This window comes from Odontesthes bonariensis, chromosome 9 (genome assembly GCF_027942865.1).
Source record: "Odontesthes bonariensis isolate fOdoBon6 chromosome 9, fOdoBon6.hap1, whole genome shotgun sequence".
Taxonomy (NCBI): Eukaryota; Metazoa; Chordata; class Actinopteri; order Atheriniformes; family Atherinopsidae; genus Odontesthes; species Odontesthes bonariensis.
In genome coordinates, this window is record NC_134514.1 from 26,441,023 (window position 1) to 26,452,041 (window position 11,019).

General features: G+C 40.8%; 1 protein-coding gene across 1 annotated transcript; it reads right to left on the minus strand.

The window, feature by feature from the left end:
- Positions 1–62: 62 nt before the first annotated feature.
- LOC142388509 (beta-galactosidase-1-like protein 2) lies at positions 63–10,263 on the minus strand. The gene is made up of 19 exons (XM_075473863.1): positions 10,187–10,263; positions 9,753–9,938; positions 7,828–7,896; positions 7,617–7,712; positions 6,995–7,103; positions 6,809–6,901; positions 6,655–6,736; positions 6,514–6,578; positions 5,724–5,808; positions 5,208–5,345; positions 5,002–5,082; positions 4,766–4,872; positions 4,482–4,628; positions 4,272–4,343; positions 2,038–2,116; positions 1,587–1,674; positions 1,215–1,329; positions 856–972; positions 63–724 (listed from the first exon to the last, which is right to left on the minus strand). The coding sequence occupies exons 2-19, from the start codon at positions 9,914–9,916 to the stop codon at positions 614–616; spliced, it is 1,818 nt and encodes a 605-aa protein (XP_075329978.1). The 5' UTR covers positions 9,917–9,938; positions 10,187–10,263; the 3' UTR covers positions 63–613.
- Positions 10,264–11,019: the final 756 nt, after the last annotated feature.

Below are 11,019 nucleotides of genomic sequence, written 5' to 3' on the forward strand. Positions count from 1 at the left end.
AGCATGCGTGTGTGGCTTATACTGTATATTCAATCGATTTATTGTCACGAACAAAGGTCACTATAACATCATTATTATATTAAACGCGATACATTCCACGCTGAGAACCAGTAGGACAAACATTTGCCTTTAATGTGAAGGTAATATCCGTTTTCCGGCTACTTCACAGTCCTCCACAGCGTTTAAGTGTGTTCAGTGTATTTCTGGGCTATGTGCTGCACAGTTTATGTGAAGGTGGGGTATTATCTTTATACGAGAGCGTTATTCACGTAACAGACAAGCGTCTACTCCAATGAGGGACCTTTGAGGGTGTTTCAAGCCCTCAAAGGTTCAAAGTACGTCAGATCTAAGCAGAGCAAAGTTCATACTGAAATGATACAAAAAGTCAAATATGAAGGTTGAATTGTGTTGCAAGAGTTTATGGTTGAGAGGCACAAGAAAATCGAATCAGCAACAAAAACTTTTTGCCACATATGAAAAGACGGAGGATTTGGATATTAAAGTTGTTAAATTGACTTTTTTAAAAATAATTTACAGTTTATGTCAGTACCAACAAACCATCATTTCCATGTGTGTAGCTACATGTGTGTGACAGTGGGTTTCTGCACTGTTTTCACAACAGTGTACAAAAGGGAAGTTTGTAAACATCAATAGTCTTTCCATGATCGGGATCTTCGGCAAATAGTATTTTGCCGTCCAATCTTTGTTCCTCAAAAACAATGATCTGAAAGAGAGCAGGAAAAAAAAAACATGTTTAAAAAAAAAAAAACTTTACTGAAAAGATACACATGGGACTTATCATTATCACCACTACTATCATTCAGATAAATCACACCTGCAGTTTACAGATTATACCTGATTCTCTCCATTTCTGAGCCAAGGTCCTGGGAGATAGAGGAAATGCTGGGGGCCGATTAACCAGTAACGACCAAGGTTCTGCCCATTGACAAATACAACTCCTTTACCCCATCCCTGAGGACAAATACACTGTTATGAATGAACAAAGAACAAATGTCCCAGGAAGGTATAAAAAGTTTTCCAAATCCAAATGGGATGCCTTTTGGAAAAAAAAAAAAAACTATCATGTTCCACAATTATTACACTAGTTTATTACACAAGGATGTACAATGTGATAAATAAATAAAAAAAACAGTAGATTTTCTAGCCCTATTTGACGCAGTTTACCACACAAATTAACAAGCTGCTGTATTCACAGGAAGTCTGATGAAGGTGTCTTTAGGCGGGCCATCCACACAGAGTCTGGCCTGGACAAATGCAGGGACAGACAGTGACTTGAAGTCTGTTTTCCACGGACCTGTATTCGTTAATCTAAAACAAGATCAACATTTATTTCAATTAAACACTGTCATCGCACTTTCTCAGACTGCTTTTCAACTTCATCGTGCAGCCAAAGGTACGAATCCGGATGTATATAATCCATATACTCGCAAAACACAAGGTGTGTGTCAGTACTGTTAGCTATTTTGAAGTAATAGTTCTCATTATTTCACACGAGGAAAAATCCGTTGATGCTATGAATGGATGTCCTTAGATAAGATGAAAAATGTTCAATTGAAATATCAGACCTTTTGATGAAGCTTGGCTTCAGATCCAAACAGAAGATGCTGAATCCTCTCAGGGGTGCGTGATTCAATACGATGTCTCCCACGATACCTGCGATACACGCCGTGAGCCAACAGCATGCAACGCGGCAAAAAAAAGAAAAAAAGAAAAAAAGAAAAAAAAGAGCAGAGTTGTTTACAGACCAAAAGCTAGGCTAGCTCTTTGGCTGTTCTGGACCACAAAAGTCAGAAAGTTGATCCATTATTTATCAATTTGAAACAACATTGAATCTGCGGTTAGAATAGTCGTTTTATAGCTTCAACTCAAAATGACAGGGTCCTCTCTTATGCAATGCAAAGATATAACAAAAACAAAAAAAACTCATAAAAAATACACAGTGGACATTCATGGTCAAGAGTGAATGAAATGATGTAAGATAAATGCCCCAGCATATATTGTCTGATGCATGAATACCTTTGCGCTGCTCATTGAGAGCTTTCCCATAATTCACTCTTCCACAGTTCTCCACAAGTAAGGCCAATGTCCTCTCTCCCTTTGACACACAAAGAGTGTTACTCGCAGAGTCATTAGTCAAAAGCTCAAGTGGCAGTTGCTTAAAAGTGGGCTTGAATGCCCAACGAATAATATACACAAGAGGGAGGAACAGCATACTCACACAGAATGGAAAAGTAAGGAGAAGCACTGAATTTGATTTTAGAAAAGAAATAAAAACAATGAGTGTTTCAAGACTATGGCCTCTATGCTACTGTCATGAGTCCAACATTTTTAGTTCAAAAGTGTTCCTCGGGGTGTTTAGAGCAGCAGTCAGCACAGCCGAAGCTTGAAAATAGAAGCAGGAAGTACTGAATGAGCAACATGCCTGACTCCTTTTTCCTCTGTTCCTCATCTGGGAGCTTTCAGTCATGCTCAACTTCAGACTTTTGCAAAAAAAAACAAAAAAAACCTTCCCCCTGAGAAAGTGTGCTGCCTTTAGATATTTCTATGAATGAACTCAACAATAGTTTGTATCGGTAAGTCTGTAACACGTAGAACCTTTAATCACGAGGGGGATCTTTTGTTTTGACCTTGACAAAGACAGCTGCGCTTTCAGCGACTCTGTCCTCACCCGTATTGGTGTGATTCAAAGTTTTATTTTATCTGCAGCAGTGCTCCCACACCAGATTTGGTCACACAGCCGTTGGTCTCGTCTTAGATGTGCCGCTGTTGTTGGATGTTTGGAAGTTACCTAGTACTAGTGTGATCATAACTGTGTCTGTGTGACTGAAGCCTCTGCTGCCTGATGTGCTTTAATCGTCAAAAAATGATCAAATACATTGGCCGTGCGCTAAAAAAAACCATTTATTAAACACATTCATTTGTTGGACTGTGAGCTTAGTTCAGAGTTTCCCTTGTTGGAGTGTGAACATGAACATGTGTCGCTTTAATCTCTGTGAACTAAACTTTCACCCAGTTCTTGTGAAGAGTAAACTTGCACAACACAGACAATAGGTTTTCCACTTCTGACCTACGGCCTGTTGATAACACGGCAACACTTTACTTAAAGCACTTCAGTCGCTTTGTAGTTGAGTTTAGGCTCAAATGTTATTTTGTTACGGTTAGAGAAAAAAAGTTTAAAAAAAAAATGGGTAAAATCCATCTTTTCTTTAACACAACTGTTGCCCACATGGATGCTGGCTGTCTTTGTTGCTTGTGAAAAAAAATGGATTTTTAGACATTAACTTCCCCTCATGGGGCATATTTGTTAGTGGAATCTCCACCGAGTCTCTCTTTTTTCTCACATTTTTTATGCACTGTCATGTTACTATCACCTCTCCCAAAAAGACCAGGAGAAACTCATCCATGCATTCATCTCCAGTAGACTCCATCACTGTAATGCTCTTTTAACTTCCCAAAAAGAGCATTAAACATCTGCAGCTCATCCAGAACGCTGCTGCTGGAGTTTTAACCCGGACTAAGAGAACTGAACACATCACACCAGTTTTAAAATCTTTACACTGGCTTCCAGTCAGTCACAGAATAGATTTTAAAAGCTTGCCGATGGTTTACAAATCCCAGAACTGTTTAGGGTCAAAATACATCTGTGATATGTTCAGAGAATATAACCTATCAGAGCTCTTAGATCCAAGAACTCAGGTCAGCTGGTCCAGTCCAGAGTCCAGACTAAACATGGAGAAGCAGCATTTAGCTGTTATGCTGCAAACAAGTGGAACAAACTGCCAGTGGAGATTAAACTCTCACCAAATGAAGACATTTTTAAATCCAGGTTAAAAACATTTTTTTCTCATGTGTCTATGCATGAAATCTGCACGCTATCTTTTAATTTATCTGGACTGTTCCTTGTTTTTAAATTCATTTAAATTGTTTTATTTGTTTCTCTTTATATTCTTTTACGTATTTTTAATGCTTCTTACACTCCCTGCTGCAATGCTTTTATTTTATGTGAAGCACTTTGAATTGTACTTTGTACATGAATTGTACATGAAATGTGCTACACAAATAAATTTGATTTGATTTTGATTTGATTTGATAACATGATGACTATTGACCTTATTAGTTGCACAATGAAATGCTAGCTCTTTTCTTATGCATTACGTGATCGTGCAATATTTTGTCGCCTCTGCTCCAAATGATTGAACGATAATGTAGATCCCGAGGATGACATGCACAGCTAAAACTCGCCGGTATACCTTGGCATCAGGGAGGGCGACTTCGTGATTCTTGTAATCCAAACAACCAAAACACTGTCTGTCCACAAAAACCTGGAGAACATCGACAGTCACAATCACAGTATTATATATGTGTGTCTATTATGTATCGAGTATATTAAAGAGAGAAAAAAAATATGTTTTTTTTTTGATAAAAATGTCTTTTTTATAGATCCCTTTGTATGTCCTCACCAGCGCTCTGTCTCTGATGTTGTTCCTGGAGTTCAGGACCCCTCCACTGGTGATGGTGGTTTCATACAGTGTATAACCATAGGACTGCCCGTTGTTGCTGTTGACTGGGAGATTTTCCATGTTCACCGGCCCTTCTGATCTGTACGGCTGCATGGTAGACACACATAACACAGACGTCACACCCTACTCGACCTAATCTCTCGCCCCCTATATTCCTCTTCTAGGTTTGGATGTAGCCTTTTTCAGCTGTCTCGCCAGACGAGTGCTTGCCACCTGTAACCTACCTTGTCTGCGAAGTGCAAGCTGTCCCACAGCGATAGGTGCTGCTGCACAGAAACAGGCTCATAAGCTCTCCTCTCCTGAGGAGCGGGCACTTCAGGAAGAGGCTCAGCTGGAACACAAGTTGGCAAAAAACATTTCATTAAGGCTAATTATGCCTCAATTAGTTATCCAGGATAATGATAACCAAATGATTGTTAAGTGTGCATCTGCTAAGCACCCGGATGCTGAGGAGCCTCACAGTGGTATTGGTGGAATAAATTCCTCAAGAGTTGATATTTTGTGGTGCAGTCTCCGGCTTCAGATAGTGGAGCATCGTAATCTGCCGAGAAAACCATTTACAAAGCCAGCGTTAAAAAAAAAGAAAAGGGATTTGTGGCCCCAAAACACATTTATCATCTTTCCTCAACCCTCAATCTCTGAGCTTTAAGATTATTCCCATCATACCATAACTTGTGACCTGAGGTTTGTAGGTTCCAAAGTCCATTGCTCCATTCATGAAGCCAAAGTTGGTTCCACCTTGAAACATGTACAGGTTAATGGAAACGCCTCTCTCCAAGATCTCAGACACCACAGCCAGCATGTCTGTCAGGGGGACAGGAGTCGCAATTTTCATGAGAGAGTCATGAGAGTCATGACATATCACAATAATAATAATAATAATAATAATAATAATAATGACTTGGTTTTATATAGCGCCTTTCAAGTAACCCAAGGTCGCTTTACAAAAAGGAGATGGGGCTAGGGAATAGAGGAAAGAAGAGGGGAGGGGGTAGAAATGGGGATGGGGCCAAGGTGATTAAGGACCATAGGCCTCAGTGAATAAGTGGGATTTGATGTGCTTTTTTCAAGAAGGGATATTGACAAGAAGGGGTATTGACCTCTGCAGTTCCGTTCAGCCGAAAAGATCAAATTCAGACAAATTCAAATTCTGGCTGGAGGGAGAGTGGTCAAGAAATGTACCTTCTGCGTGGAAGACGTGATGATGCTCTCCCCAGACATCATACCATCCAGACCAATACTCCATCACCATTAGAGGTTTCTGAGGCTACATGGAACGGAACACACATACGAAGCGGGCAATCAATTCCTTGCACCACGGGCTCAGCAAAACACTGGTTAGGGCAGGCTGAGCAACGAATGTGGTGGCAGTGACTGACACCGGTTGAAGCGGGGGTGGTCACATTGATTTAGTTAAAGCAATAGAAGGGTCTAACGTCCAATTCTGTTGAAAAAACGGGCACAGGGTGCTATGTCCCTCAGTCGTACAGTCTTTCAAAACTTCAAGTCTTTGAAACATTTGGTCAAAAAATGCCTCCCGATGGCGCACTCCTTGAAGACAAATATATTCTCTCAGCCTATCAAACACGAGTAACAATATAACAATAGTTCAAAATGACAGTTTATACTTTGTTTTCGTTTAAGGACGTCAAAAACTGGATTGAGACGGTCCATGGTCTGCTACAGTGAATTCATGCAAGTTAAGGAGCGCTAGGAGGAGCAAAGGGAACTTCTTCTTATTGTTATCTCTTCTATTTACTTTTAAAGATTGTCTTACTCACAGTCTTTATAGAGGTTAAAAAAAAACTCAAATCAGTACTTGTAGATCCTAAGACGCAGTGTTGGTGATTACCGTGTCCCGGGTGTCTGAGAAAATCAACATATTCATGCTTACAGGTAAGAGGTAAGCAACAATTGAGTGCTAATATCTGACTGCTACCATCACCAAAGACCACACGTCACCAGCACTTACCTGCATGTCAGCCAAGTGCTGTATAGCTCCAAACGACAGTCTCTGAAGGTTTATTGTTTTAAGAACTGAAATGAGCAAGAAAGCGCAATCAAAAGTAAATAGAGGAATGCCATCTTTTTTCACTTGTTATGTCTTTATTACCTCCGTCCATCCCTTCATATTTTAAGCCCTCCCAGTTGTCTGAAGTCAGCAGGAGCTCACTGATCCCTCTGGTCTGGAGACACTGCAAGAGTTAAAAGATAACGCTGAACCAATTAGATTGGTCTAGTGACAAAGACAGCCACGATGAACTTACATTCTTTATAAATGGCATGTAGTCCTCATCTTTAGCATATGATCCATACTCGTTCTCAACTTGGACCGCAAAGATCGGGCCTCCCTCTTCAAACTAAGGAGCACACGGTGTCTCAGTGAGATGTTGAACCGCTCTTTCAACGTGAAATGTAATGGAGGGAAAAAAAATACAGGGACCCCGATTTACCATCAGAGGTTTGACAACTGCGACAAGCTTGTCAAAGTACAAGTTGACGGCATTCACAAATCCAGGATAAGTTGTCCTTAACTGCATGTCTTTGTCTTGCAGCAACCAGCTGAAAACAAAAAACACGAGAACATCTTTGGTGCCACGTTGCCTGCTCAATTTAATCAAATTTAATCAACTACATTCATCCTCCAGGGTAGCCATTCCTAAGACAGACGTTGTGTGAGTCGTCACTGTTTGTGTGAATTGAAATTGTGTTTTCTCCTCCCTTTAATCAGTTTCTCATTCACTTCCTGTTTCATTTTTAAACGGATTTTGTCCCTGCGTTCTGTTACTTTTGCCTCCTGTGTTTGGCCCGCATCTGTTTTGTGTTCAGTGAATTACCCCACTGTTCTGCCATCCACAATTGGTTGTGATCAGCCATTGCTCACTCTGTATATTTACTCCCATGATTCTGTTGTACCTCCCCGGATTGTCCAGGGCCCACTGTCCACTGTTGTGGCTTCCCTGTGAGCGTATGACCTCAGCTCTCTCTCGGTTTTCGCCATTTTTCGTTACACCCAAACAAATAATACAAAACAGAGGCAAAGATGTTCTAAAAGTAACAGGCGGATGATGTTACCTTGGCAACCCGCCTAAATCCCATTCGGCGCAGATGTACGGCCCGGGGCGCAAGATCACCCAGAGACCCATCTCTGCTGCTAGACTGATATAGGCCCTGCAAGAGACACAGACATGTTCTGTTCTCTTTAAAAGAAACAATTCCTCAGGGATTTGCTCTTCAAATACTAAGTATTCCTACAGAAATAGTGACAAGGATATTGGAGTCTTACCTGAGGTCTAGCTGATCCTGAAAGTTGAACGCTCCTCTCTCAGGCTCGTGCAGGTTCCATGGCACATATCTAAGAAAAGCAATGTTTCTACTGATCTTATGCTACAATGTGGCCCAGTGGCACAAGAGAGCCTTGTATGCTGTTCATTTGTATTTCATTTTAAGGAGAACTTTTTCCTAAGGTATCGTATGTAAGCGTTTAAAGGGATAGTTGGCCTCTTTTGACATGAAGCTGTATGACATCCCATATTAGCAATATCATTTTTGAACATTGACTTACCCCCCGCTGCGTCCTGTGAGCCGAGTTCCAGGCTCGTTTTGGCGTTGACGAAGGTAGTCTGGCTAGTTTGCTAGGTTCCCGAAAATAAAGCGTCTTGCTTCTCAAAACAATATGCGTTCAAAAAGAGTAATACATTTGCATCACAAAATCGTCCCTCCAGAAAAAGTCAGACCTCACAATCGCTTGGCGCTATTTCTCTCTATCTTCATATCACTACGGACTGTGTAAACTGTGAAGACCGAAGTGCAGACCGAGCAGTCCCCTGCTTCCGAGCAGTAAACACTGTAACAGGTGCGGCTATCGCTAGGTGGCTGCACGCATTGATATGAAGGGAGGCAAAAATAGCGCCAAGCGATTGTGAGGTCTGACTTTTTCTGGAGGGACGATTTTGTGATGCAAATATATTACTCTTTTGCAAGGCCGGCCTGTGGCATAGGCGGTATAGGCAAATGCTAAGGGCGCCGCACATCCAGGGGGCGCCAAAAATTAAAAAAAAAAAAAACAACAAAATCCGCAGTTACGAGTAAAGGTTCTGACTGATACTCGGTGTGTATGTCTCGTCATTACAATTATGTCTTAATAAAAAAAGAATAAGCCCACATTAATTTAACTGCATAGCAAAGCCTACTAAGTAATAGTAGTAATAATACTAGATGGGCGCCTATATTTCACCCCTCCCGACTATTCAGACTTTAGGTGCCTACCTGTTACGTGGTTGTGTTTTTTGATGGGTCAAACGCAACTAGACTGTGAACACGTCAACATGTCGACACGTCCAAATAAAATGTCTGGGAGGAAAAAAAGAAAAGAAGAGGAGGAAAAACGCGACATCATCTCAACGTCTCACTGGACTTGCTATCATAAGCATAAACCATGTGGTCTCAAATCAGTTGTCATATGATGACGTTGTGGATGACTTTGCTGCAAGAAAAACCAGGAGAGTGAACCTGTAGAAGGTTGTGTGAGATTGAGGAGGTTGTGGTGTAGTTTAGTCATTATTTAGTAGTCATTCAAGTTAAGGCAGTAGTACCAAAAACACCACTAGAGGTCTTTGTAAGATCATTTAAAAAAAAAAAATTAAATCCTTGTTATTTTTTGTGCCTACTGGTTTCGTTCATATCTTATTTTGCACAGTGTCTTATTTATACTGTATTCTTAAGTTAATGTAATTTGTTTACACTTTTTATTTTGGGAATATTTAAATCTAATACTTGAAGTATTTTGAATGTGCAATTGCTTTATTTGAATAAAAGAATGTTCAAGACAAAGCTATTCAGTGTCTTGTGAGCATATGTACACTAGCAGTGAAATGTAATGCGATGCAAGGGGGCGCCACCTAAAATCTTGCCTAGGGCGCCAAATTGGTTAGGGCCGGGCCTGCTCTTTTGAACGCTTTGAGAAGCAAGACGCTTTATTTTCGGGACCCTAGCAAACTAGCCGGACTACTTTCGTCAACGCCAAAACAAGGCTGGAACTCGGCTCACAGGACGCAGCAGGGGGTAAGTCGATGTTCATAAATGATATTGCTAATATGGGATGTCATACAGCTTCATGTCAAAAGAGGCGAACTATCCCTTTAAATTGAGTTTTTCTCTTGTAAAAGAACCTTTAATTTGAAGCATAAAGAAAATGAAGTCAAAGCCTACGTTGTGAGAGTGTTGAGACCACAGGCCTTCATCTTCAGCAACCGGTCCTTCCAGTAGGGTCTGGGGACACGGAAGTAGTGGACAGAGCCTCCCAGGATGTGGAAAGGCTCTCCCTCAAGAGTGAACTGAGATGAGTCAGCCTTCAAACCTCCCGAGCGGTTCATTGTCCTCACTTTGAGATGAAACCTGGTGGCGCAAGAGCAGTCGCACAGCAGGAGACCGAAATAAATAAGTAAATCAAAATCTGTTGAAGTTGGCTATACAGCGTGTGTCACGATGAGATGGTCCAATTCCGAACTGTATGAAATGATGTTAGTTGTTTCAAAGTGACTCAACAGCAAGAAATTATGCGTCTGAAATGTGCAGTAATAGTAAGATAGATGCGAGACAAGACAAAGACCTTTAAAGAAAGTACACCAAAAGCAGAGCCTTACCAAGCCTTAACTAGAATGTCCCAAATGTTGGAGAAAATCCAGGTTACGTCAAAAACACTGTCACTCCTGTGCCTTGATGCTGAGCATGCCAGAGAGCAATCGGGGGTCGGATGGTGCTGGGAGGCCTCAAACACCGCGGATAAGGGAAACTATTGTTGTTTCAGAACAACAGTGCAATAGTGCTCTCTCTCTCACAGTCAGAAAATGAAGGCATTATATTGAGCACTGTTATGTTGCCTCATGATACAGTTTTCAGAAAAAAATGTACTGGTGTCCTCTGGTGGCTTTAAATGTAACCATACCGTAGAGAAAAAACGACAGCGATGTGGTCAGAAGTTACTGTCCGCAGGCATAAAGCGTGCACTTAAAAACGGTGTTTTCTCTTTAAACGTACATGTTCAGACATGTCATCAATCGTGGAAGTTAGTCTCTATATTTTTATATGCACGGTCTGCAGGGGTCATGAGATGATGAAGGAAGAAAACAAAGTTCTGATCTGTTTTCAGCCTCTGGCCTTTTCCTCTTCTCTTTGATTGAATGTAAGACATTGATTTATTTGTGCATTTGCTTAAAAAAAAAAAAAAAAGTTTAGATAGTTAAATCATGAACAAGACATTTAAAATATGACCAAATATTGTTTTTTAAAAAAAAATATGACCAAAGCCAAAAAGTCTGGAAACCACAGGCTCAATATTTGACAGTGAGCTGGATTTTAAACCATACTTGATCTTTATTGTTACATAATAAAGATCAAATGAAACAAGTCGGTATCTTCTACAGTAGGCCTACATGTGTACCGCTTAGGAGAACCGTGGAGTTTTTCAAAAGGTTAA

What these genes read in the sequence shown, in the direction of transcription:
- LOC142388509 (XM_075473863.1), bottom strand. Translation starts at nt 9,916, where the DNA reads ATGAACCGCTCGGGAGGTTTGAAGGCTGACTCATCTCAGTTCACTCTT. An exon ending in CAGGATCAGCTAGACCTCAG is followed by an intron (nt 7,713 to 7,827) that starts GTAAGACTCCAA and finishes TGTCTCTTGCAG; the next exon opens with GGCCTATATCAGTCTAGCAG. An exon ending in ACATCAGAGACAGAGCGCTG is followed by an intron (nt 4,344 to 4,481) that starts GTGAGGACATAC and finishes GATGTTCTCCAG; the next exon opens with GTTTTTGTGGACAGACAGTG.